The sequence below is a fragment of the Phyllobates terribilis genome, unplaced genomic scaffold, assembly GCF_046119375.1.
Source record: "Phyllobates terribilis strain yellow unplaced genomic scaffold, ASM4611937v1 Scaffold_2__4_contigs__length_985480577, whole genome shotgun sequence".
NCBI lineage: Eukaryota > Metazoa > Chordata > Amphibia > Anura > Dendrobatidae > Phyllobates > Phyllobates terribilis.
The window spans coordinates 708,670,423-708,696,448 of record NW_027362762.1 but is presented as its reverse complement, the minus strand read 5'-3'; the positions used below and the strand labels follow the sequence as shown (position 1 = coordinate 708,696,448).

General features: G+C 40.9%; 1 protein-coding gene across 4 annotated transcripts in view; it reads right to left on the bottom strand.

Annotated features, from left to right (window-relative positions):
- Window positions 1-6,737: 6,737 nt before the first annotated feature.
- The window catches only part of AP4B1 (adaptor related protein complex 4 subunit beta 1), a 43,831-nt gene continuing 24,542 nt past the window's right edge, over window positions 6,738-26,026 (bottom strand). For 3 of the 4 annotated variants that reach the window (XM_073667158.1, XM_073667157.1, XM_073667155.1), the window contains exons 6-11: window positions 23,620-24,116; window positions 19,690-19,773; window positions 10,585-10,688; window positions 10,236-10,443; window positions 8,481-8,762; window positions 6,738-7,678 (exon numbers count right to left, since the gene is read on the bottom strand). In XM_073667158.1, the coding sequence (XP_073523259.1) occupies window positions 7,254-7,678; window positions 8,481-8,762; window positions 10,236-10,443; window positions 10,585-10,688; window positions 19,690-19,773; window positions 23,620-24,116 (1,600 nt within the window). In that variant the 3' untranslated portion in view covers window positions 6,738-7,253. The remainder of the gene's footprint in view (window positions 7,679-8,480; window positions 8,763-10,235; window positions 10,444-10,584; window positions 10,689-19,689; window positions 19,774-23,619; window positions 24,117-26,026) is intronic. The other variant, XM_073667154.1, reaches the window with a different exon arrangement.

Genomic DNA, 26,026 nt, shown 5'->3' with positions numbered 1-26,026 from the left:
AAGCAGGCACAGTAAATTCAGTCTCTTCAGTAGCATAATTCAGCACAGATTAGATCTCTTTGCAGCACACTTCTATGCATACACAACCACAGGTTTTTCCTTCACAAGGACACAATAGTTCACAGCATTGTTTATCCTGCATTGAGATGGAGGGGGGAGGGTTTGATGAGGGAGATGATCCCTGTGACACGATTCCTTCCAGTCTTTGTCTTTCTGCCCGATAATACTCTGCACTGTTAGTTCAGGGAGTCTATCTTACCTGTGCTTAGCTTCCCTCCTGACCTGAAATCTGTTCACTTGCCTTCTTTGAGATACAGATCATACACCACCTTTCTCTTCGGCTCCAGCCAGACTAATCAACAAGTTCGACACAATCCCCCTGGGGCTCTGCTAAACACTCCCTGTCTCCTGTGACAGTTGCTGGATGCTTCTGAAGCACAACACTTCCTGTCTCTTGTGACTGTTAACTCTTATAGTTGCTGGATACTTTTGAAGAAACCACTACTTCTGCATGTCACACTGGGTCTGGACTAAAGGACTGATTTATTGAACACTAGATACCTTTTTTATTAGTGGGAAGCAGCCTATGTAATTTGTAAAATGGAATGGATGTATGGATTAAAAATGCAAAAAAGATTATTGTAATAATGTTCACACAGAATATCAAACCCAATTTGGAGAAAAATGCAATACACAAAAGTATAAAGTATTGTTCTTACCTATCTTCAGACTTTTATAGTAATCATAGTATAGTAATCAGGCCTAACCTTGAACTGGGCTATTGCAGCTGACATACGATGGGTTACGATGTGCTAAACTTAGACTGACTTTATAAATATGTCAGCTATCCTGTTTGTCCCATCTTACCCATATCCTGGTTAACTGAACTGTTTACTTAAGTCTCATACATTTTCATTTTAATAAGTTATAATTTTGTCTAAGAAACATGTTTAACAAATGAATACAAATGTGACTAATGAATACACCTTGACGTGGTTGGATGGCTTTTGCACTCTTTGATCAGCAAAAAGCTAAATACCTTATGTTTTTAACGTCTGCAGTAATATTGGAGTTCATGTATTCATTAGTCATAATGTGCTGACACATCAGGTATGTATATGTCTGTATATTGGCCACATAGTGTATTTGTGCACCTGTACATTCATTTATATAAATAAAAACGTAAATGTTCGTTTGCTCAAAATCTTAAATCTCAGAAAGATCTTCACTGATTGCTTTGAAATTTTGACACAACGTTGCATTCGAATATACGCATGTTTTTATAACCTACTATTTTTTATATATACCATCTGTTGCAAGTAAAAAGGGTTTGGGTCTGTGCCCTTCTGGATGTATTCAGTGGAATGGCAAAAAAGAGGATTGCCACATGCACATACACTAATCTGACTTTATAACAAAATCACTTCAAACGAAATCGGCAATGTATTATGCGCTGAAATACCCGATGCCGACGTCGATAAGGATTTGCATGAAGTTGTGATAAAGAATATGATACATGGACCTTGTGGTACACTGTATCCAAATTCACCATGCATGATAGACGGAAAATGCTCTAGGCGCTATCCTTGAGCATTAGTATCCAACACAGTTACAGAAAACAATGAATATCCTTTATACAGAAGACGATCAGCAGAAGATGGCGGTAAATTAGCAACCATACAAATGCGAAACGGTGTCATCGAAGTAGATAACCGGAGGATTGTTCCATATTCGCCTTTGCTATCAAAAACATACAAAGCGCAAATACACGTGGAATACTGTAACTCCGTTAAATCGATCAAATACATTTGTAAGTACATGTTATTCAGCGACATGGCAGATCATTGCAAGATTTACGTGGAAACATCAGACCATTTGGGAACACATTAATATTGCTTGCAGGAGATTTCAGGCAAACATTACCTGTAATTCCTTCATCGACACCAGCGGACAAAATAAATGCTTGCCTGAAATACTCTACTTTGTGGCGACACGTAAAGACGTTAAAATTAACTACAAATATGCGTGTCCAGCAGCAAAACGATCGATCAGCTGAAAAATTCTCACATCAATTGCTGGAAATTGGGAACAGAAAGGTGCCAGTTGATCTGACCTCAGGACAAATTTCATTGCCTCATAACTTCTGCAATTTAATGACGTCAAATGAACAATTGGTTTAAAAAATAATTCCCAATATTCAAACCAATTATAAGAATCACGATTGGCTGAGTGAATGAGCTATTCTTGTGGCCAAGAACAAAGACGTCTACGAACTTAACAATATTGTTCAGTCTAACATTCAAAGCGAGGCAGTCACATACAAGTCCGTTGACACTGTTGCAGAAGCAGATGAAGTGGTTAATTATCCAATAGAATTTTTGAATTCACTCGATCTGCCAGGGATGCCACTGCACATACTGCAATTGAAAACCGGCATAGCAATTATCATGTTGCGCAATATCAACCAGCCAAAGCTTTGCAACGGCACGCGGCTTGGAGTAAAACAATTAATGAGCAACGTCATTGAAGCAACAATCTTGACAGGACCTTTCAAATGTGAAGATGTCCTCATTGCTCGCATTCCTATGATTTCAACAGATATGCCATTTCAATTTAAGAGACTGCAATTCCCAATTCGATTTGCATTTGCAATCACCATCAACAAAGCTCAGGGACAATCTTTAGAATTGTGCGTTTAAATCTAGACACAGATTCCTTCTCACGTGGACAATTATACAGTACAGACCAAAAGTTTGGACACACCTTCTCATTTAAAGATTTTTCCGTATTTTCATGACTTTGAAAATTGTACATTCACACTGAAGGCATCAAAACTATGAATTAACACATGTGGAATTATATACTTAACAAAAAAGTGTGAAACAACTGAAAATATGTCTTATATTCTAGGTTCTTCAAAGTAGCCACCTTTTGCTTTGATGACTGCTTTGCACACTCTTGGCATTCTCTTGATGAGCTTCAAGAGGTAGTCACCGGAAATGGTTTTCACTTCACAGGTGAGCCCGGTCAGGTTTAATAAGTGGGATTTCTTGCCTTATAAATGGGGTTGGGACCATCAGTTGTGTTGTGCAGAAGTCTGGTGGATACACAGCTGATAGTCCTACTGAATAGACTGTTAGCTGCTTTTTTCTTGCCATAATACAAATTCTAAGTAAAGAAAAACAAGTGGCCATCATTACTTTAAGAAATGAAGGTCAGTCAGTCCGAAAAATTGGGCAAACTTTGAAAGTGTCCCCAAGTGCAGTTGCAAAAACCATCAAGCGCTACAAAGAAACTGGCTCACATGAGGACCGCCCCAGGAAAGGAAGACCAAGAGTCACCTCTGCTTCTGAGGATAAGTTTATCCGAGTCACCAGCCTCAGAAATCGCAGGTTAACAGCAGCTCAGATTAGAGACCAGGTCAATGCCACACAGAGTTCTAGCAGCAGACATATCTCTTCAACAACTGTTAAGAGGAGACTTTGTGCAGCAGGCCTTCATGGTAAAATAGCTGCTAGGAAACCACTGCTAAGGACAGGCAACAAGCAGAAGAGACTTGTTTGGGCTAAAGAACACAAGGAATGGACATTAGACCATTGGAAATCTGTGCTTTGGTCTGATGAGTCCAAATTTCAGATCTTTGGTTCCAACCACCGTGTCTTTGTGAGACGCAGAAAAGGTGAACGGATGGACTCTACATGCCTGGTTCTCACCGTGAAGCATGGAGGAGGAGGTGTGATGGTGTGGGGGTTCTTTGCTGGTGACACTGTTGGGGATTTATTCAAAATTGAAGGCATACTGAACCAGCATGGCTACCACAGCATGTTGCAGCAGCATGCTATTCCATCCGGTTTGCGTTTAGCTGGACCATCATTTATATTTCAACAGGACAATGACCCTAAACACACCTCCAGGCTGTGTTAGGGCTATTTGACCAAGGAGGAGAGTGATGGGGTGCTACGCCAGATGACCTGGCCTCCACAGTCACCAGACCTGAACCCAATCAAAATGGTTTGGGGTGAGCTGGACCTCAGAGTGAAGGCAAAAGGGCCAACAAGTGCTAAGCATCTCTGGGAACTCCTTCAAGATTGTTGGAAGACCATTTCCGGTGACTAGCTCTTGAAGCTCATCAAGAGAATGCCAAGAGTGTGCAAAGCAGTCATCAAAGCAAAAGGTGGCTACTTTGAAGAACCTAGAATATAAGACATATTTTCAGTTGTTTCACACTTTTTTGTTAAGTATATAATTCCACATGTGTTAATTCATAGTTTTGATGCCTTCAATGTGAATGTACAATTTTCATAGTCATGAAAATACAGAAAAATCTTTAAATGAGAAGGTGTGTCCAAACTTTTGGTCTGTACTGTATGTTGCGTGTTCTAGAGTCGGCAAACCAGACAATCTCTATATCTTCTCAAACAATGGAACAACAAAAAATATTGTATACCCACAAACATTGTGAAATTAAATATTTTAGAAATGTGCGCTCTTTTCCATTTAAGCAGACTGAGCCACAGCAACACGTGTCCGGGTACAGCTAGTTTAGTAATAAAAGGTGTGTGGGTCCTATTTTTCTTTTTTGCAGTAGATATCGGGGGGGGGGGGGGGCGGTGGCCCCCTTCAGGGCACAGCACCCTTATGCACCCATCTTTCCCACAAAAGGTTCGAACTGTGAGCGATGCCTGGTATCCTTTTCACTCCCCACTCAGATAAGGTCTGGTCTGGCAGAGAGAGGTAGGACATATAGTGGTTAGGGACCATCCATATTAAAAGTTACACCCTCATGTGGTTGGATGACTTTTGCGCTCTTTGATCAGAAAACGCTAAGTACCTTACGTTTTTAATGTTTGCAGACATATTGGAGTTCATGTATTCATTAGTATCAGTGTGCTAATGCATCGTGTATGTATGTGAAGGCCACGTCATCTGATGAAGCACTTGATCACTGTCCCCATTGGTCTCATAGCCCTTACATAGCCTGAAGGTGTGTTTTAGGTCGTTGTTCCGTTGTAACACAAATGATGGTCCCACTAATTGAAAACCGAATGGGATGGGATGTCGTTGCAGAATGCTGTATTAGCCATGCTGGGTAAGTATGTGTACCTTGAATAAATCACCAATAGCGTCACCAGCAAAGCAGTCACATATCATACCTTCCCTCCATGCTTCATGGTGGTCACCATACATGTAGAGACCATCCGTTCACCTTTTCAGTGTCTCACCAAGGCATGGAGGTTAGAATCAAATATGTAAAATTTTAACTGATTAGACCATAATGCAGATTTCCACCGATTAAATGTCCAGTCCTCGGGCGGCTTCTTCTTGCGTACAGTATTGTAAAGGCTTCTTTGCAGCAATTTGACCATAAAGACCTCTTCTCGCAGTCTCCTCTGCAAAGGTGATTTTGACATGTTTCTACTTTTTGATGTATGTGCATCATTTTCTGAAGGCCGGTGATTTCACATATGAACTCTTGACTAGGCATATCTGTTTACAGGAAGCCATTCCAGGTGACCACCTAATGAAGATGCCCGACAGAATACCAAACGGGTGAAAAGCGGTCAACAGAGTTAAAGGAGGAAGGGGGGGGGTACTTTGAGAAATTAAAGCTTTAACTCATTCTATTTTTTAAGACGTGTTTCCATGTTCATTCGTAGTTTTGTTGAAATCAGTTTGAATCTACAATGTGCACATTCTAATAAGAACAAGTAAACCCATTAAAAGAACAGGCGTGTCTAAATTTTTGAATAGTACAAAAGAAAGCAACTGTGAATTTTGGTGTAATCTTCTTTAAGCCTTATTAATTATTGAGTTCTGCAGATTAGTAAATACCTGGCCTGCTTTACAGCACTCCCTCCTGCTGTGAATAACAAAGTACCTCAGTGAATTTATTTACCCAGTTTTTCCCCTTTCCCTCGCAATAGCTCCACCATTGCAACTGCTTCTGACAAAGAATTACACTTCAGACATCGTGGACATCTCTAGACTATAAGATGTTGACCTTTACATAAACTATAGATTTTGAGTAAAAAATTTCCTTAATTCCTTCAATTTTCTGCTAAGTTTCCAAGTGAGATGAACTTATGGTACAAGTGAGTTTCCTGCTATATCAAGAGACAGATTCTGGACTTGGTTTCTGTTCTCACCAAAGGACATGACAATTACTGGATTTTCCACAGGCAGATTTAAGTTGTACTTATTGAAGAAGCAAGTTTCTTGCTGCATAGAGACAAATTCCAGGCTGGATCTATGTTCTCACCACCAAATTTTCCTCATTTAGACGTGTTCATAGAGCAAGTGATCCATCTTTTCTATCAATCCAAATCCCAAGACCTATTATCATCATCATCATCATCATCATCAGGAACCCAATGAAGACTTTTGGGTATCAAGGTAGCTTACTGGTTAGCACTGTTGCTTTATAGTGCTGGGGTCCAAATCAAAGCAAGAATAACATCTGCAAGGAGTTTGTATGTTCTCCCCGTGTTTGCGTGGTTTTCTCCAAGTACTCTGGTTTACTCACACACTCCAAGGACACACTGATAGGGAATATATGTTGTCCTAACAGAATTCTTACATTTGACACCTTGAATGAAGAGAGAGATCCAAATGACACCATTACATGGACTAGCCAACATTTTTCTTCAATAAAATAATAAAAGCTATGGTAGACAGGAAGCCAAATCTTCTTTATATTGAAATGTGTCTAACTGAGCAGAAATCTGGTTGTAATACCTTGCCTTGTTTTTGCTAACAGTGTGTAATAATTTGTACTTTTCATTTAATACTTGACTATTTAATAATAAATATAACAATTATTAAAGTAAATACGTTACGTTCTGACTTAGTCTGTGGTCTGTTAATACTGCTGATCATGCAGTAACCTGAAGCAGCTCGAAAAGACTGAAGACAAAATACAAACACAGAAAGTCGTTTTTACATTGCAGTGCATGTTAACTGTTTTTAGCATTTTTTAAGCGCTTTTTCAGCCTAATAAAGACACTGTGTGCATATACCTTTAAATTAAACCAAAAAAAATAAGTGAAGTGAACATGGCCATTTTTTGTTTTTAGGAGATTGAGATCCACCACAAGTAAGAGTTAATTGTACTACATATTATTTCCTAAGTTGCACATTAGTTGGTGTATAACAATGTACATGACTCGTTTGGGTCACAGCAAGAGTATAATAATCCATTACCAATACTGCTTCTGATTCAGGTCCTTTGTAATAATCCAGCATCAGAAATACTTCTACCTGGAAAGCTCCAGCACTGCAGAAACTGCATGTTGTAGAAGTGATACAAAGTTATTAAGTGCTACTGCATTATCCTTGTCCTGTTTTACTATGGTTTTTAGGTGAGTTGTTAGGGAATCTGTACACAACATTAATTCAACAAGAAACACATTTTGTTTGCAGTCTTGCCCATATAAATATGACTTCCACGGCTGTGTACCAGCTTTGCTTTTGGCAATGGTGTAAATGTTCAATACATGAAGAGAGGACTGTAGGAGATCTGGGTCAACATCTTTCTTCCATTCGATGTTCCAGCAATAATCTGTGGTTAGAGAGATCCATTTTTCCTCAAACAGCTCTGGAGTCATAGCAATATCACTGACAAGTGTGACTCCATCATGTGGCTCATGAGTCATTTCAGAATCCAACGACGTGGGAAAATCTACAGTACGACAAAAAAAACATGAACATTGAGCACAGCAAATAAACTCGTTGAAACTAGAGAAACTATTCACAAATCAGTTTTTTTAAACTGATCCGTGTGTCCTTTCTGGTAAATTCAGTGTATGTCTTTTGTGACAGAGTCACTGGTATTATATATGAGGGGAGGTATGTGTCATGCAGGTTGCTAGCCTGTGTGAACTGAAATCAATAAACTTTCTGCCAGCATGTTATATGCTGGGGGTTAACTCTTTTAAAGGGTGTGGTTTTATGGGAATGACATAGAGATGGGAGGGAAGTCATTCCCCATACCTCCACCTCAGGGTGTGGCTGAGCAAGGTTTAAATGTTCAGTCCTATTTTTTTTTCTGGGTTGTGGTTTGGAGAGGCAAGGTCTTCAGACTGGGAAAGCTTCAGCTCAGGACAGAGCTGAAGGCTGGGAATACAACCTGTGTGGGCGAATCCCATACTCATATGGACTCTGCTATAGATTATTCTTTTATTTTGTCGTTTTGCTGGAGTACAGAGCTTTATGCTGTTTAATAAAGCCTGCAGAGAAAACCCAGGTTCCTGAGTCTACTTCTGAAAGCGGTCGAGCGAGTCGTCTTACCACACTTTCTATTATCTGTTTTTGAGATCACACTTGGCCATTTTAAATTAAAAGTGAAAGCCATCTTGATCAGTTTTTTTATTGATTTTAAAAATGTATAGGGTTGTATAAATGTGCCCTAAGAAATTATTCTACCCATGGCGCGCTACACTGGTAATAAAAGAAAAAGGACCACTTTAAAAAAACACACTTACCTACGACAAAAGTTTTGGTAGGTGGCTTGCTCCCAACAGGTAGCTCACATTTGCCTGAGCTCGCTGTAATTGATTCCCAAAGCTTTTTATCGTATAAAGGAGCCAATGTATTAAAAACAGGCACCCAGCTATTAACTGGTTTTTCTGTCCTATCAACTAGGACTCCCAAAGACGAGTCTGACTTAGGACCACTGAGCACTCTCTTCACTTGATCAATTCCAGAGGATAAAAGACGATAGTAGAAAAGACCTCGATCACGTACAGCCATGTTTGTTTCTTCTTCTGCGAAGAAATAGTCATTTCACTAATGGGCACTGGAATTTAACTGACAAAATACTGGTACCTAGAAATATTAAAGAGAATCTGTCATTAGAGTTTTGTTACATCATCTGAAAGCAGCATGATCCAGGGGCAGAGACCCCAATTCCAGTGATGTATCACTAAGTTTACTGGGTGCAGCAGTTGTGATAAAATCAGTTATCTCTGCTGCAGATCTGTCAGTGCTCTGAATGCAGAGTACTGTATAACCCCGGCCACCCAACTGATTGGCACTTTTTGTGTACACTGTTTCTCAGAGGGGGATGACTAGACGACACAAGGTAGGTAGTCAAGTAATGATAATCTCCTTCTCATAAAACACTGATTTTATTGAAACAACAGCACACAACCCACATCACTGGAATAAGGGTCTCTGCCCCTACATAATGCAGCTCTCAGATTACATAGCAAAAGGCTGGTGACAGATTCCCTTTACAAAAGATGTTCTTAACAAACACTCCTCAATCTTTAAAAAAAAAATGTGGGGACATAGGTTTTGATCTGTAGAATTTTATAGTATGGCAGATACATCTATTAAATCATCCTAGCTCCGTAAATTACTGTGTTCCTTGTTTATGAAGGGAAGGATTCACTCACCTGAGGCTGGAAACTATTGTCTCATGCCCATTATGGTCTACATAGTGGTGCGCGAAAAACCAGCTAGTGCGCCACAAGTAGTAAGTAGATCATGATAACTTCTCTTTCACAAAATAACCACTGATCATTTGTTATTACTGGTTATTTTCTGCATTTGTTTCTTATGGATTTGAAATGCTGTTCAGGTGTACTTCTTGCACTTTGGTTATCGTTATATTGAGTAATAACATGCTACAAGCATTAAGATCAGAATAGGATGTGAAACAGATTGGCGTCTTAAGATTTTCTCAGTACCTTAAAGGGAATCTGTCACTAGATTTTTGCCACCGAATCTGAGAACTGCACGAAGTAGAAACAGATACCCTGACTCCAGCGATGTGTCACTTACTGAGCTGCTGGCGGTAGTTTTTATAAAATCACTGTTTTATCAGCAGGAGGTTATCACTTGAACCTGCTTGCATGTAGTCCTCTATTATTCATGCGCCCCCACCTCTGATTTGCAGCTTTCTGCCTATGCACAGTGTACACAGAAAGCTGCCAATCCGTATAGTGGACGGGGGTTATACAGAGCTTAGCATTCAGAGAACTGGGAGACCTGCAGCAGATACAACAGTGATTAAAAAAAATGCACATGCAGCCCAGTAAGTGATACATCACTAGAATCAGGGTCTCTGCCCCACATTATCCTGTTCTTATATGAGGTAGCAAAAACCTGGTGCCAAATTCCCTTTAATATGCTGTATAGCATTAAAAAATTTGGCAAAAATGTGCCATATGCTATGAAAAATTATGTGTAGTTCAGAAAAGAACATATATTCTCCTCGTAAATGTTATAATTACCTATACAATAATAAATCAGGCGTCCCAGCATGTCCTGACACTCAGCTGGCCGAGATAGGAAGAGTCGTACAAGAGCAGTGAGGAGCTCCATTTTCACAGTCGGGGAGATCTCGGTTTTAATATTATCAGCATAGTCCTCTAAAATATAGGGTGCATTTGGAATAAGCTCCCCGTGCATCCCAAGGAGCCATATCAATGCCTGCTTTCCCTGAGGACAAGAAGGATATGTTCACAAGCTGTGAAAAAACCACCATAAATGTACACAGAAACCAAATAGGAGACAGTTTATGGTTTTGGTAATGAATTAGGTCAAAATAGATTACTACTAAATAAATGATTAATCTATCACCTCATTATCCTGGATATTCTCCTCACAACCAGGAACCGCCTGGCATACCGACATTGTGCACTGAGGGCAGAGCCAAACGAGATCTCGAAAGGTTTGCATGACGGCTGAAGGGAACAAACAATCGTAAAATGTAGTTATGGCATGTGCATGTTGTCAGCTATAGTTATAAATATGGAATACCAGAGCTTTGGAGTCGGTAAGCGAAACCTCAGACTCCTCAATTTCCCTGACTCCAAAACTCCGACTCCACAGCACTGGAGGAGGAGCCTCACTACTGAGCATGTGCATAAAGTGCAGCACAGATTCATCTCACTGCCTCACTACTGAGCATGTGCATAAAGTGCAGCACAGATTCATCTCACTGCCTCACTACTGAGCATGTACATAAAGTGCAGCACAGATTCATCTCACTGCCTCACTACTGAGCGTGTACATAAAGTGCAGCACAGATTCATCTCACTGCCTCACTACTGAGCGTGTACATAAAGTGCAGCACAGATTCATCTCACTGCCTCACTACTGAGCATGTACATAAAGTGCAGCACAGATTCATCTCACTGCCTCACTACTGAGCATGTACATAAAGTGCAGCACAGATTCATCTCACTGCCTCACTACTGAGCATATACATAAAGTGCAGCACAGATTCATCTCACTACTGAGCGTGTACATAAAGTGCAGCACAGATTCATCTCACTACTGAGCATGTACAAAAAGTGCAGCACAGATTCATCTCACTGCCTCACTACTGAGCGTGTACATAAAGTGCAGCACAGATTCATCTCACTGCCTCACTACTGAGCATGTACATAAAGTGCAGCACAGATTCATCTCACTGCCTCACTACTGAGCGTGTACATAAACTGCAGCACAGATTCATCTCACTACTGAGCATGTACATAAAGTGCAGCACAGATTCATCTCACTGCCTCACTACTGAGCATGTACATAAAGCACAGCACAGATTCATCTCACTACTGAACGTGTACATAAAGTGCAGCACAGATTCATCTCACTACTGAGCATGTACATAAAGTGCAGCACAGATTCATCTCACTGCCTCACTACTGAGCGTGTACATAAAGTGCAGCACAGATTCATCTCACTACTGAGCATGTACATAAAGTGCAGCACAGATTCATCTCACTGCCTCACTACTGAGCATGTACATAAAGTGCAGCACAGATTCATCTCACTGCCTCACTACTGAGCATGTACATAAAGTGCAGCAGAGATTCATCTCACTGCCTCACTACTGAGCATGTACATAAAGTGCAGCACAGATTCATCTCACTGCCTCACTACTGAGCATGTACATAAAGTGCAGCAGAGATTCATCTCACTGCCTCACTACTGAGCATGTACATAAAGTGCAGCACAGATTCATCTCACTGCCTCACTACTGAGCATGTGCATAAAGTGCAGCACAGATTCATCTCACTACTGAGCATGTACATAAAGTGCAGCACAGATTCATCTCACTGCCTCACTACTGACCATGTACATAAAGTGCAGCACAGATTCATCTCACTGCCTCACTACTGAGCATGTACATAAAGTGCAGCAGAGATTCATCTCACTACTGAGCATGTGCATAAAGTGCAGCACAGATTCATCTCACTGCCTCACTACTGAGCATGTACATAAAGTGCAGCAGAGATTCATCTCACTACTGAGCATGTACATAAAGTGCAGCACAGATTCATCTCACTGCCTCACTACTGAGCGTGTACATAAAGTGCAGCACAGATTCATCTCACTGCCTCACTACTGAGCATGTACATAAAGTGCAGCACAGATTCATCTCACTGCCTCACTACTGAGCATGTACATAAAGTGCAGCACAGATTCATCTCACTGCCTCACTACTGAGCATGTGCATAAAGTGCAGCACAGATTCATCTCACTGCCTCACTACTGAGCATGTACATAAAGTGCAGCACAGATTCATCTCACTGCCTCACTACTGAGCGTGTACATAAAGTGCAGCACAGATTCATCTCACTGCCTCACTACTGAGCGTGTACATAAAGTGCAGCACAGATTCATCTCACTGCCTCACTACTGAGCATGTACATAAAGTGCAGCACAGATTCATCTCACTGCCTCACTACTGAGCATGTACATAAAGTGCAGCACAGATTCATCTCACTGCCTCACTACTGAGCATATACATAAAGTGCAGCACAGATTCATCTCACTACTGAACGTGTACATAAAGTGCAGCACAGATTCATCTCACTACTGAGCATGTACATAAAGTGCAGCACAGATTCATCTCACTGCCTCACTACTGAGCATGTACATAAAGCACAGCACAGATTCATCTCACTACTGAACGTGTACATAAAGTGCAGCACAGATTCATCTCACTACTGAGCATGTACATAAAGTGCAGCACAGATTCATCTCACTGCCTCACTACTGAGCGTGTACATAAAGTGCAGCACAGATTCATACTGAGCATGTACATAAAGTGCAGCACAGATTCATCTCACTGCCTCACTACTGAGCATGTACATAAAGTGCAGCACAGATTCATCTCACTGCCTCACTACTGAGCATGTACATAAAGTGCAGCAGAGATTCATCTCACTGCCTCACTACTGAGCATGTACATAAAGTGCAGCACAGATTCATCTCACTGCCTCACTACTGAGCGTGTACATAAAGTGCAGCACAGATTCATCTCACTGCCTCACTACTGAGCGTGTACATAAAGTGCAGCACAGATTCATCTCACTGCCTCACTACTGAGCATGTACATAAAGTGCAGCACAGATTCATCTCACTGCCTCACTACTGAGCATGTACATAAAGCACAGCACAGATTCATCTCACTACTGAACGTGTACATAAAGTGCAGCACAGATTCATCTCACTACTGAGCATGTACATAAAGTGCAGCACAGATTCATCTCACTGCCTCACTACTGAGCATGTACATAAAGTGCAGCACAGATTCATCTCACTGCCTCACTACTGAGCATGTACATAAAGTGCAGCAGAGATTCATCTCACTACTGAGCATGTGCATAAAGTGCAGCACAGATTCATCTCACTGCCTCACTACTAAGCATGTACATAAAGTGCAGCAGAGATTCATCTCACTACTGAGCATGTACATAAAGTGCAGCACAGATTCATCTCACTGCCTCACTACTGAGCGTGTACATAAAGTGCAGCACAGATTCATCTCACTGCCTCACTACTGAGCATGTACATAAAGTGCAGCACAGATTCATCTCAACTAAAAGCCGAGATCCTTAGATCAGGAACACAACAGACATTTATAGGACATTTCATAACTTTCCCAAATTCTTATAAAAACATTTACAGCACATCCTGCATTGAACTACTGTACTAATTTATTATATATGTATATAAAGTGCAGCACAGATTCATCTCAGTGCCTCACTACTGAGCATGTACATAAAGTGCAGCACAGATTCATCTCACTGCCTCACTACTGAGCATGTACATAAAGCACAGCACAGATTCATCTCACTACTGAACGTGTACATAAAGTGCAGCACAGATTCATCTCACTACTGAGCATGTACATAAAGTGCAGCACAGATTCATCACACTGCCTCACTACTGAGCGTGTACATAAAGTGCAGCACAGATTCATCTCACTGCCTCACTACTGAGCGTGTACATAAAGTGCAGCACAGATTCATCTCACTACTGAGCATGTACATAAAGTGCAGCACAGATTCATCTCACTGCCTCACTACTGAGCGAGTATATAAAGTGCAGCACAGATTCATCTCACTACTGAGCGTGTACATAAAGTGCAGCACAGATTCATCTCACTACTGAGCATGTACATAAAGTGCAGCAGTCATCTCACTGCCTCACTACTGAGCGTGTACATAAAGTGCAGCACAGATTCATCTCACTACTGAGCGTGTACATAAAGTGCAGCACAGATTCATCTCACTGCCTCACTACTGAGCATGTACATAAAGTGCAGCACAGATTCATCTCACTGCCTCACTACTGAGCATGTACATAAAAGTGGAGCACAGATTCATCTCACTGCCTCACTACTGAGCGAGTATATAAAGTGCAGCAGAGATTCATCTCAACTAAAAGCCGAGATCCTTAGATCAGGAACACAACAGACATTTATAGGACATTTCATAACTTTCCCAAATTCTTATAAAAACATTTACAGCACATCCTGCATTGAACTACTGTACTAATTTATTATATATTTTAGGAGTCGGTCCATTTTATACCGACTCCACCAAAATGGACACAGACTCCAACTCCACAGCTCTATGGAATACTGTGTAGAACAATCTTATATTACATTAATTTAAAAGAAACGCTTTAATAGCGTTGTGTTATATTAAAGTAAAAAAAGCATCAATAATGCACTGTTACATCATAGTATAAGTGCACTGACCATAAGATGGAGAAAGAACAGTGAATTTAAAAGATGATACGCTTGAAGAACTCTACAATTATTTCTAGGACTGCAAAAATAAAATGTTTAAGTCTCCTAGACCAACGCTATGATTTACAAATATTGGATGATACTTTTAATATTCTTATGTTTAGCCCATATTGTAGAAATCTGATTAATATTTTTTTGTTTATTGGTTATCGCATATTGCAAACTGTTAATAGGGAAAACAGTTTTGTGAATGATAATAAACCCCCTTTATTAACTCCTTCATGACCTTGCAATGTTAAGTTTTTTTGCACTTTCGTTTTTTCCCTCCCCATTTCTGAGCGCAGCAATATCAAATATATGTATTTTTTTATGGTTTTATTTTTAATGTGGCAAAAGTTTTTTTTTTTTTTTTTAAATTTCACACTTTTTACTGACTTTAACCCCTTTACAACCCAAGGTGGTTTGCACGTTAATGACCAGGCCAATTTTTACAATTCTGACCACTTTATGAGGTAATTACTCTGGAACGCTTCAACGGATCCCCCTGATTCTGAGATTGTTTTTTCGTGACATATTGTACTTCATGATTGTGGTAAAATTTCTTCGATATCACTTGCGTTTATTTGTGAAAAAAACGGAAATTTGGCGAAAATTTTGCAATTTTCAAAATTTGAATTTTTATGCCCTTAAATCAGAGAGATATGTCACACAAAAGAGTTAATAAATAACATTTCCCACATGTCTACTTTACATCAGCACAATTTTGGAACCAAAATTTTTTTTGTTATGGAGCTATAAGGGTTAAAAGTTGACCAGCGATTTCTCATTTTTCCAACAAAATTTACAAAACCATTTTTCTAGGGACCACATCACATTTGAAGTCACTTTGAGAGGTCTTTATGACAGAAAATACCCAAAAGTGACACCATTCTAAAAACTGCACCCCTCAAGGTGCTCAAAACCACACTGAAGAACTTTATTAACCCTTCAGGTGCTTCACAGGAATTTTTGGAATGTGGAAGAAAAAAATGAACATTTAACTTTTTTCACAAAAATGTTACTTTAGACCCAATTTTTTTTATTTTCGCAGGGGTAACAGGAAAAAATGGACTCCAAAATTTGTTGTGCAATTTCCCCTGGGCACGCAGATACCCCATATGTGGGGAAAAACCACTGTTTGGGTGCACGGCAGGGCTCGGAAGGGAAGGAGCGCCATTTGAATTTTGGATTGTAAAATTTGCTTGAATAATTAGAAGACGCCATGTTGCGTTTGGAGAGCCCCTGATGTGCCTAAACAGTGGAAACCCCCCACAAGTGACCCCATTTTGGAAACTAGACCCCCCTGGGAACTTATCTAGATGGGTGGTGAGCATTTTGAACCCCCAGGTGCTTCACAAATTAATCCGTAAAAATAAAAAAGTGTTTTTTTTCCCACTTTTTATATTTACGAATCAATTTGTGAAGCACCTGGGGGTTCCAAGTGCTCACTATGCATCTAGATAGGTGCCTTGGGGGGTCTAGTTTCCAAAATGGGGTCACTTGTGGGGGAGCTCCAATGTTTAGGCACACAGGGGCTCTCCAAACGCAATATGGTGTCTGCTAACAATTTGAGCCGATTTTCCATTCAATTTGTTAGCGGACACCATGTCGCGTTTGGAGAGCCCCTGTGTGCCTAAACCGTGGAAACCCCCCACAAGTGACCCCATTTTGGAAACTAGACCCCTCAAGGATTTTATCAAGGGGTATAGTGAACATTTTGAACCCAGAGGTACGACACAGAATTTGATAACATTAGGTCATCATATTGAATAAGTTGTCATTAGTCTTGAGCACAAGTGCTCGCTACTTGAGTTTGCATCGGGTTCTCAGGTATGCACCATGTACTGCATGTGCTCGAGTGACATGCTCGAGTCCCTGCCCCGCATGTTTCACGGTTATTAGACACCCAAAAAAACACATGCGGGGATCGCTCGTGCATGGCAGGCAATACCCGCAACGTTTTTTTGGCCGCGAAGCATATGGGGCGGAGACTCGAGCATGTCACTCAAATACCCACGATACTCAAGGCATACCAGAGCACCCGATGCAAACTCAAGTAGTGAGCACTTGCGCTCAACACTAGTCGCCATATCGTCATCTTTTTTTCTTACTTTTGAAAAAAATCCCAACCCTAACCCCAACCCCAGCCCTAACCCTAGCACAACCGTAACCCGAGAGTTTATTTTTTACGCCATTCCTCGTGTGGTATAAGTGATTAGACGACTTTATTCTTCGGGTCGGTGCGACTACAGTGATACCAGAATCATATGGGGCTTTAATGATTGACAGCTGTCACACACTAAAAGACGCATTTTTTGTAAAATCTAGTTTTTGCATCGCCATATTTTGAGAGCTATAATTTTTCCATATTTTGGCAGACAGAGTCATGTGATGGCTTGTTTTTTTGCGGGATGAGTTGACGTTTTTATTGGTGCCATTTTCAGGCACGTGACACTTTTTGATCGCTTTCTATTCCGATTTTTGGGAGGCAGAATAAACAAAAACCAACAATTCAGGTTTTTGTTTTTTTTTTATTCTGTTCCGCGTGTGGTAAAATTGATAAGGCAGCTTTATTCTTTGGGTCAGTACGTTTACAACGGTACCACATTTATATCGTTTTTCTACGTTTTGGCGCTTTTACACAATAAAAGCTATTTTATAGAAAAAAATATTTTTTTGCATCGCATTATTCTGAGAGCTATAACTTTTTGGTTTTTCGGATGATGGAGCTGTTTGGCAGCTTGTTTTTTGCGGGACAAGATGACGTTTTCAGCGGTACCATTTTTATTTATATTCATCTTTTTGATCGCGTGTTATTCCATTTTTTGTTTGGCGGTATGATGATAAAGCATTGTTTTTTATTTTATTTTTTTACCGTGTTCACTGAAGGGGTTAACTAGTGGGACGTTTTATAGGTCAGGTCGCTCCGGACATGGCGATACCAAATATGTGTACTTTTATGGTTTGTTTGCTTTTTTTCATAATAATATTTATTGATGGGTACATTATATTTTTATTTTTGGTGGATTATTTTTTTTTAAATATTTTTACAATTTTTTTTTTTTTTTTCACTTTCTGACAGTTTTTACACTTTTTTACTTTGTCCCACTCTGGGACTTTAACTTTTTTTATTCTGATCGCCTGCACAGCATAGGGATGGAGCACAATCCCTGTGCCATGCAGGCAGTCAGCGCTGCATAGTGAGAACATTGTTTGGTCGTGCACTGCGCATGACCAAACAATGTTCCTGCTGCCTGGTGACCCGGATGTTGTCATGACGACATCGGGTCGCCATGGCAACACCCGGGAAGCCTCGGCAGACAGCGCTGGAGGCTGGAAGAGGAGGTGAGTATACCGATCACCTCCCCTTGCCACCGCAATGCTGCGATCGACTTCGATCGCAGCATTGCGGGGGTTAATGTGCCGGGAGCGCTCCCTGCACATAGTACCGGGTGTCAGCTGTGACAATCAGCTGACACCCGGCGGCGATCGCGCCCGCACAGCCTGTGTGCGCGTGCGATCGCGATGACGTACTAATACGGGTCAGGCTCTTAAAGCCCAGGGCACAGACGCGTATTAATACGTCATGGGCTGTAAAGGGGTTAATAGTCCCCTCAGGAGACTTGACTTGGGCTTCAGCACTGCTATGTATAGCAGAAATGACAATGTCTTATGAACGCAGGCCACAGGCCGGCGCTCACAGGCGATTCACAATGACAGGCACAGGGGTCATCAGTGGTCCCCCTGTTGTCATGATAACCCATTGGCGCCCCGTGTTCATGTGACAGGAGTGCCAATGGGCGGGATTAATGACGCGCTTCTGGCCGGCGTGTGAGAAATCCCGCTGACAGTGACTGACAGCAGGCTTTAAATAGGTTAGCAGCCGCGGGTGGAGCACGGATGTTAAAGGCACATGATGGCTGATTAAATCAGCCATCAAGTGCAGGGAAATCAAAGGCAGGGAGCAGACCTTTGACATAAATATCGTATAATATCGCAGGGACACGACCTTTGACATAAAAAGGTCGTGAAGAGGTTAATAGAAGAAAAAACAACGAAACGCGTACTACAAGTGTTTCTATTATTAATCCTTCCTATGTATTTTATAGCATATCAATAAAAGATGTTTTTACCATAGATTTATTCTTTGGTGGTAGCAGGATACCTCATCTCCTATACAGTTTTAATATGTTCTGTCAGTAAATATTAATATTTGGAGCACTAGTTATTATTATTTATTATTATAGAGCCATTTATTCCATGGCGCTTTACATGTGAAAGGAGAGTTATATTTACTATTGTTAAAAACTATTTAAAGGGAGTCTGTCAGCACAGAATTACTGATCAAACCAAGCACAGGCACATTTAAGTGCTCTTTTCCACCTACTTGTTTTCCCTCCATCTTCCATAAACCTCCCACCACTTCCTCTTTGATTGACAGCTCTGGCTTTTTAGAGCCAGAGATAAATGGAAAATAAGTAGATGGGAACAGGCAAGGTACTCTTTAATGTTTGGCCACACCATGATGCAATCTGTATTTGATTTTAACAGTCATTCTGTGCTGACACTCTGTTGGGTATCAGAAATAAGTGGCCCACCTCATATCACAAAATCTTGGGGAAGGGTTCAGGATTTTATTTTACAATAAAGAAACTTACCTGAAGTTATATGCTCTTGTTTGTACTCAAGTAACCCAGCTAAGATTTTCACGCATTTTTCACTATAAGTTCTTGCAATGCGGCCTAAAAATAATCAAATAAATATTTTAGAGGGGCCCTATGCACATGCTAGCAGAAATTGTCATTAAACTGAAGTTTTCTTTGGCTAACTCTCTTGCATGTACAGTATTATAAAGTATCCACTGTTCTTTGATAAAGGGATTGCAAGCGCTGCACTGACTTTGGGCCGCTTAGTTGGTGGAGGCAGTGTGCTCCTGAAGACTGACAGTTTGGCCTGAATCGTGCGCTCCCCAATACTGCCAGCAGAGGCAGCTTAGCCAATGAGGTATCAGAGGAGCACAAGAACACTGAAGCTGGCTGGATCCTGTCAGCTTCAGAGCTGCACTTCAAGCTCTATAGCACCACTACTGATCGACTACAGTGGTGGCTGGTAACTATGGCTACTAGCAGTAACCAACAAAATGTAAAAATTAAAAATCCCTCTGTTCGGCTATGTGCCCACGATGCAGAAATGAAGCAGAAAATTTCCGCTTCATTTCTGCATGTCCTTGCCTGGAAAAACGCGTGCGGAATTTCACACGCGTTTTTCGCGCGTTTTGCACATGCGGAATTGCCTTGCGTTTTTCTAAGCATTGAGAAGCCAATTCCGCATGCGTAAACGCACAAATAATGGACATGCTGCGGGATTTTTCCGCATATAAAAAACGCTGCGGCATTGAACTTGTGGCTTGTCATTGGGGACCATGGAGGACGGATTACCAAGCGTTTTGCAAGCGTTTACGCTGCGCAAATTCTGCAGCAAAAACGCATCGTGGGCATGCAGCCTTCTTCTATTTTTAACAAGATGCATATTGAAAAGCTACTTACAAGAAATGAAATAGCGTTTTTTTTAACCTCAGTGCATTTCCGACATTGGAAGTACTCTTTTATAGGGGACTGTGATTTTCTCTCTCTTTATACTGCACTACGGTCGTATAAAAAGAGTAGTCAACCCCTTTTCCTTTCATTAAAATTAAAGTTATAACATACTATATTTAACCCCTTTATGAAGTGTGTCATAAAAGTACGACGCACATCATAACCCCCTGTTTAGTGCGGGCTCCGGCGCTGAGCCCGCACCTTTCCGGGCACGTCAGCTGAACTATACAACTGACATATGCCCTCAACAGCCGAAGGTGGAATAGCGATCCACCCGCGGCTGTTAACCAGTTAAATTCCGCTGTCAATCTCTGACAGCAGCATTCAACTCGCGCTTCCGGGAAGGGTATCATTGGCCCCGACCATCAGCGACCCCGTCACATGATCGAGGGTCGCCGCTGGGTTGGCATGACAACCTGGGGTCTGCAGGAGACCGCTGTGGTTGGCACTGCCAGATTGCTATGAGCGCCGCCAAGCGGACGGTGCTCATAGCAAGTGAGAAAATTGGCTACACACAGGTGATCTGATGATCGCCTGTGTGTAGTACAGAAAATCACACAAGTGCAGCTACCAAGTCTCCCATAGAGACTATTGAAGCAAGCAAAAAGTAAAAAAAAAAAAGTTTTTAATAAATCACCCCCCTTTCGCCCCATTCACAATAAAAGAAAAAAAAATCCACACATACACATATTTGGTGTTTCCGCATTCAGAAACACCCGATCTATCAATATAAAAAAAATGAATCCTATCGATAAACGGCATAACGAGAAAAAAATTAAAAACGCCAGAATTAATTTTTTTTGGTCGCCACAACATTGCAATACAATGCAATAACGGGCGATCAAAACACTGTATCTACCCCAAAATGGTATCATTAAAAACATCAACTTGGCACGCAAAAAAATAAGCCCTCAACTGACCCCAGATCCCAAAAAATGGACGCACTACGGGTCTCGGAAAATGGCACCATTTTTTTTTTAGCAAACTTTGGATTTTTTTTTCACCACTTAAATAAAAAAGAACCGATATACATGTTTGGTATCTACGAACTCGTTATGACCTGGAGAATAATAATGGCTGGTCAGTTTTAGTATTCAGTGAACGTGGTAAAAAAAAAACAAAAAAAACAAACAATTGTGGAATTGCACTTTGTTTGCAATTTCACCACACTTGGAATTTTTTCCCAGTTTTCCAGTACATGATATGGTAAAACCAGTGATGTTGTTTAAAAGTACACGCAGCCAAATTGACTGAAAAATGAAAAAAAGTTATCGCTCTGGGAAGAAGGGGAGCAAAAAAAGAAAATGCAGAAACGGAAAATGGACCGGGCATGGAGGGGTTAAAGAAAAAACACTCAGTAAAAAGCAAAACACCAGAATTGCGGCTTTTTAGAATCACATTTCCAGGTCATTTTTATCGCTAAATAAATGCTTAAAGGGGCTGTCCATTACTATTGATAATGCCCCAATGTATTTTTATGCTGAAAAGAAGTTTCTTTGTAAATACATTGCGCTGCTGTTACTGCCTGTGAGCGGCGCTATAGCTGGCTGCTCATAGGCATCAAGTGACCCCCGGCTGCAGCCAGAGCTGAGATCCGCTGATGTCACGTCAAGTTCTGGCTTCAGCCGGGCGTGGCTCAGTGCTGCGCTCCATGGTGGATACTGGGATGTGGGCGGGGTTACCCTGCGTGTCACACCCAGCATCCACCGCGGGCTCTCCCTCTCCCCATTCATTATGAAAGCGTGGGGGGATGCTGGGTGTGATGCGCGGGGTAACCCCGCCCACAGCCCAGCATCCACTGCGGGGACCTCGTCACTTGACGTGACATCCAGCAGGGGGTCACGGGATACCTGTGAGCGGCCAGTGATACTGCCTGTGAGCGGCGCTAACAGCAGCGCAAGGTATTTACAAAGAAACTTCTTTTCAACATTAAAATACATTGGCTAATTATCAATAGTACTGGACAACCCCTTTAAAGAAATATTTTCATCAAAATTTTTATCCTCTTAATATATTGCAATGATCAAATTATACAGCACTGTGTACTTACAATTGCTCATTTTGCCTTTCTACCCAGATAATTCTTCTCTTTTCTCTGCTCAATGTAGAAACAGGAAGTCTTGTGTCCCTGCACTTATAATTCCCCTCTTCAACTCCTGACCCAGTTGCTCCTTCCTTCCCCTGCCAGGGACTTTTGCAGTGACTCATGATTTGTCCAGAGAAAATTGACCTCCTGTTTCTACATAGAGCTTAGAAGGATTCAACTAGTCAGGTTTTAATCACGTGATGTCATAGACCTAATGGAAAAGAGAAGAATTAACTGGGTAGAAAGGCACAATGAGCAATTGTAAGTACCCACTGCTATATGATATGATGACAGCAATATAATAGGAAAAAAACTTTGATGGCTTCTTCAAAAACACCTCCAGGATAATGATAGTGAAAATAATAATAATATAAAAATTCACGTCTGTGAAGGCCATCAATAAAATGGTTTAAGCATCAGTTAGAATTAATGGAATACTAATTATGAAATATTACCCCTTGAGACCCCTTTACAGTTATTTGAGCTAATCTGCTCTGTGTAACAGTGACCAATTGCATTCTAACTGATGCTTAAAGCATCTTATTGATGGCCTTTTTTTGCAACATGAATTTTTATATTATTATTATTTTCACCATCATTATCACCTTATCACATATTTTGGTGTTAATATACAGGGCTTAATAGGGTCAGGAAGGGAAAACCAACGAGGAACAGGGGCGCCACATCGCAATACTAAAGTGCCAACCTCCGCGGCAAGATAGCGGCAGTACATGAGGCTGGTTTAGGGCATGGTCCCCTCCCCCTGTGACTTTATTATATTCATAAGTACCCCTTTTTATGGTTTTTAAAATGTTGTATATAGTAGGAGGGTCTTTTTTAGTGTAAGTTTGTTGTTAATATTGGGACCTATGTCTATCTAGTTTAGTTTTTTGTTGTGTAATTACCTATTGCAAACACCGCAGTGTGGGCAAGCTGTGTTGATACATCCGTGCAGCAGACACGAAGTTCTTCTAATATGCTGTGCACATTTTCATCGTTGACCAGTTCACAAAGGATGTCTATCTTCTGGTTTTTGATGTAATGAGGATCATTATAAGAACAGAAAAACTTTTTGTAATGGTTACTAAAATGTCCTGGCAAGCTATGGAGGATCTCTCTAATATGACATAATGCAGCAAAGCACATCTCTCGACTTTCCGAAGTACAGGCGGCAAGAAGCGGACCTTTCAGTCGAACAAGGACATCTGACTGTACATGAGGAAACTCTGTAGCTAAAGCCAGGAAGAGTTTGGTGGCTCCCATGACCACACTGATGTAAGTGCTCTTTAGATAGTTGTCCAATATGTTCAGTATATCAAATACCTCCTCTTCACTTCGTGGTTTGTAGCGCAGAATAAATGTTAAAACTTCGCTTTGTCCCCATTGATCCAAATCAGCCATCCTAAAACAACAAAATTCATTTTTCAGTAAGTGAGAAGTACATTGTGATATTAGTAGGTTTGCTGTGTAGAGACGAACGGAACCGGCAAGATTTGAATTCAGCAAGTCATGCAAATTTTAAAGAAATACGATTTGCAGCAAAGTTATTCACTGTGAATTGAATGTTCCTTATTAGGGGTCCCTACAGACCTCAGAGCATAAGAAAAGTAGGATGGCTGAAAAAAAATCTAAATACTCATCTCACTGTCTGTTCTTTCCGCGCCTCTTATTTTCTCTGCTTTCATAGCACACACTCTCTTTCGTCTCTTCATTCCAGGCCGTCTTCGATACACCTAGGCCTCAGATGTCAATGCCTGTCGTAAAATCATGATGTGCGTCGCAATGGCATGGTGCACAGGGATATCAAAGGCTTAGTTATGCTGGAAGTTCTGACCTGGGCTAAAGAGCCAAAGAGTATGCACGTGACGGGAGAAAAGAATAGGTGCTGAGGACGCATAGGCTGCAGGGGGGTTGGAACAGATGAGAGGCAAGTATTTTTATCATTTTTTAACCCTTTGCTTGGCGCTCAACAGTTAAAAAAAATGGCAGCCGCTGCTAGCTGCCATTTTGCTGAATTTGTGTAGTGTGAATCACAAAAAAATCCAGAGGTTCTGATTTCACTCTCTAGCAATCCTACGAGCAGATCTCACTGAAATTTTGCTTGGTCTTCAAGACCTTATCTTGACCTTTATATTGCTTGAAAATTTGCATCACTTGGCCTTTCCTAACGATGATAGTGAACAAGCCATAACCCTAACAGGCTAATTAAGGTCTGAAACCTTGGTCAAAGTTATCTGAGCACACAAATCTCCAAGGGTGCCCAAACTTTGGCATTGGCCCATTTTCCTTTTTGTAATTTTTAACCGGTTCCCGACCGCCCACTGTAGATAAACGTCGGCGCTTGCTGGGCTCTGTGCAGCGCCGACGTTTAAAAACGGTGGGTGGTCTCGCAGCGCTCAGGACCCCCAGGGTCCTGCAAGCGCTGCGATTCCGGTGCAGAGCGTTAGCTCTGACAGGGAACATCATCGGGACCTGATTAGATCAGGTCCCAGTGATGTTAACCCTTAGCTGTCTTCTATATGCTGTGATCTATAGTGATCGCGGCATATAGGAGACAGCAGGAGGAGAGGGGGTCGTCAACTTACCTCTCCGAAGACCTCCGAGTCCTTCCAGGACCTAGGGTTGCTATGGCAGCTGGAGGTCACATGACCGCCTCCAGCTCTGCCATATATGGTGTCCTGTCTGGCTCAGCTGCAGCCAGACAGGAGACTCTGACTGAAACAGTCAGGGAAGATCTCATGTAATGTAATATATGTCTATTACATTACATGAGATCAGAGATCAGAAAAATAAAAATTAATGTCCCATACAGGGACTAAGAAAAAATGTGAAAAAAAGTAAAAAAAAAAGTTTTTAAACTATTAATAAAAAAATCACAAAATAAATAAAAATAAATAAATAAAATATTAAACCAATAAATCCGTATATTTTTACAAAACCAAAAAAAGTACACATATTTGGTATCGCCGCGTCCGAAACAACCCGAGCTATAAAACTGTCACACTAATTAACTCCTTCTGTGCACACCGTAATAAAAATAAATAAAAAACGGAGCAAAAAAATATGCTTTTTCATCATATTGCCAAACAAAAAGTGGAAAAAAATGCGATCAAAAAACAAAATAGAAATAAAAATGGTACCACTGAAAACGTCATCTTGTTACGCAAAAAAAAAGCTGCCATACAGCTCCATCAGCCGAAAAATAAAAAAGTTATAGCGCTCAGAATAAAGCAATGCAAAAAAAATATTTTTTTCTATAAAATAGTTTTATTGTGTAAAAGCGCCAAAACATAAAAAAAATACAGTAAGTGT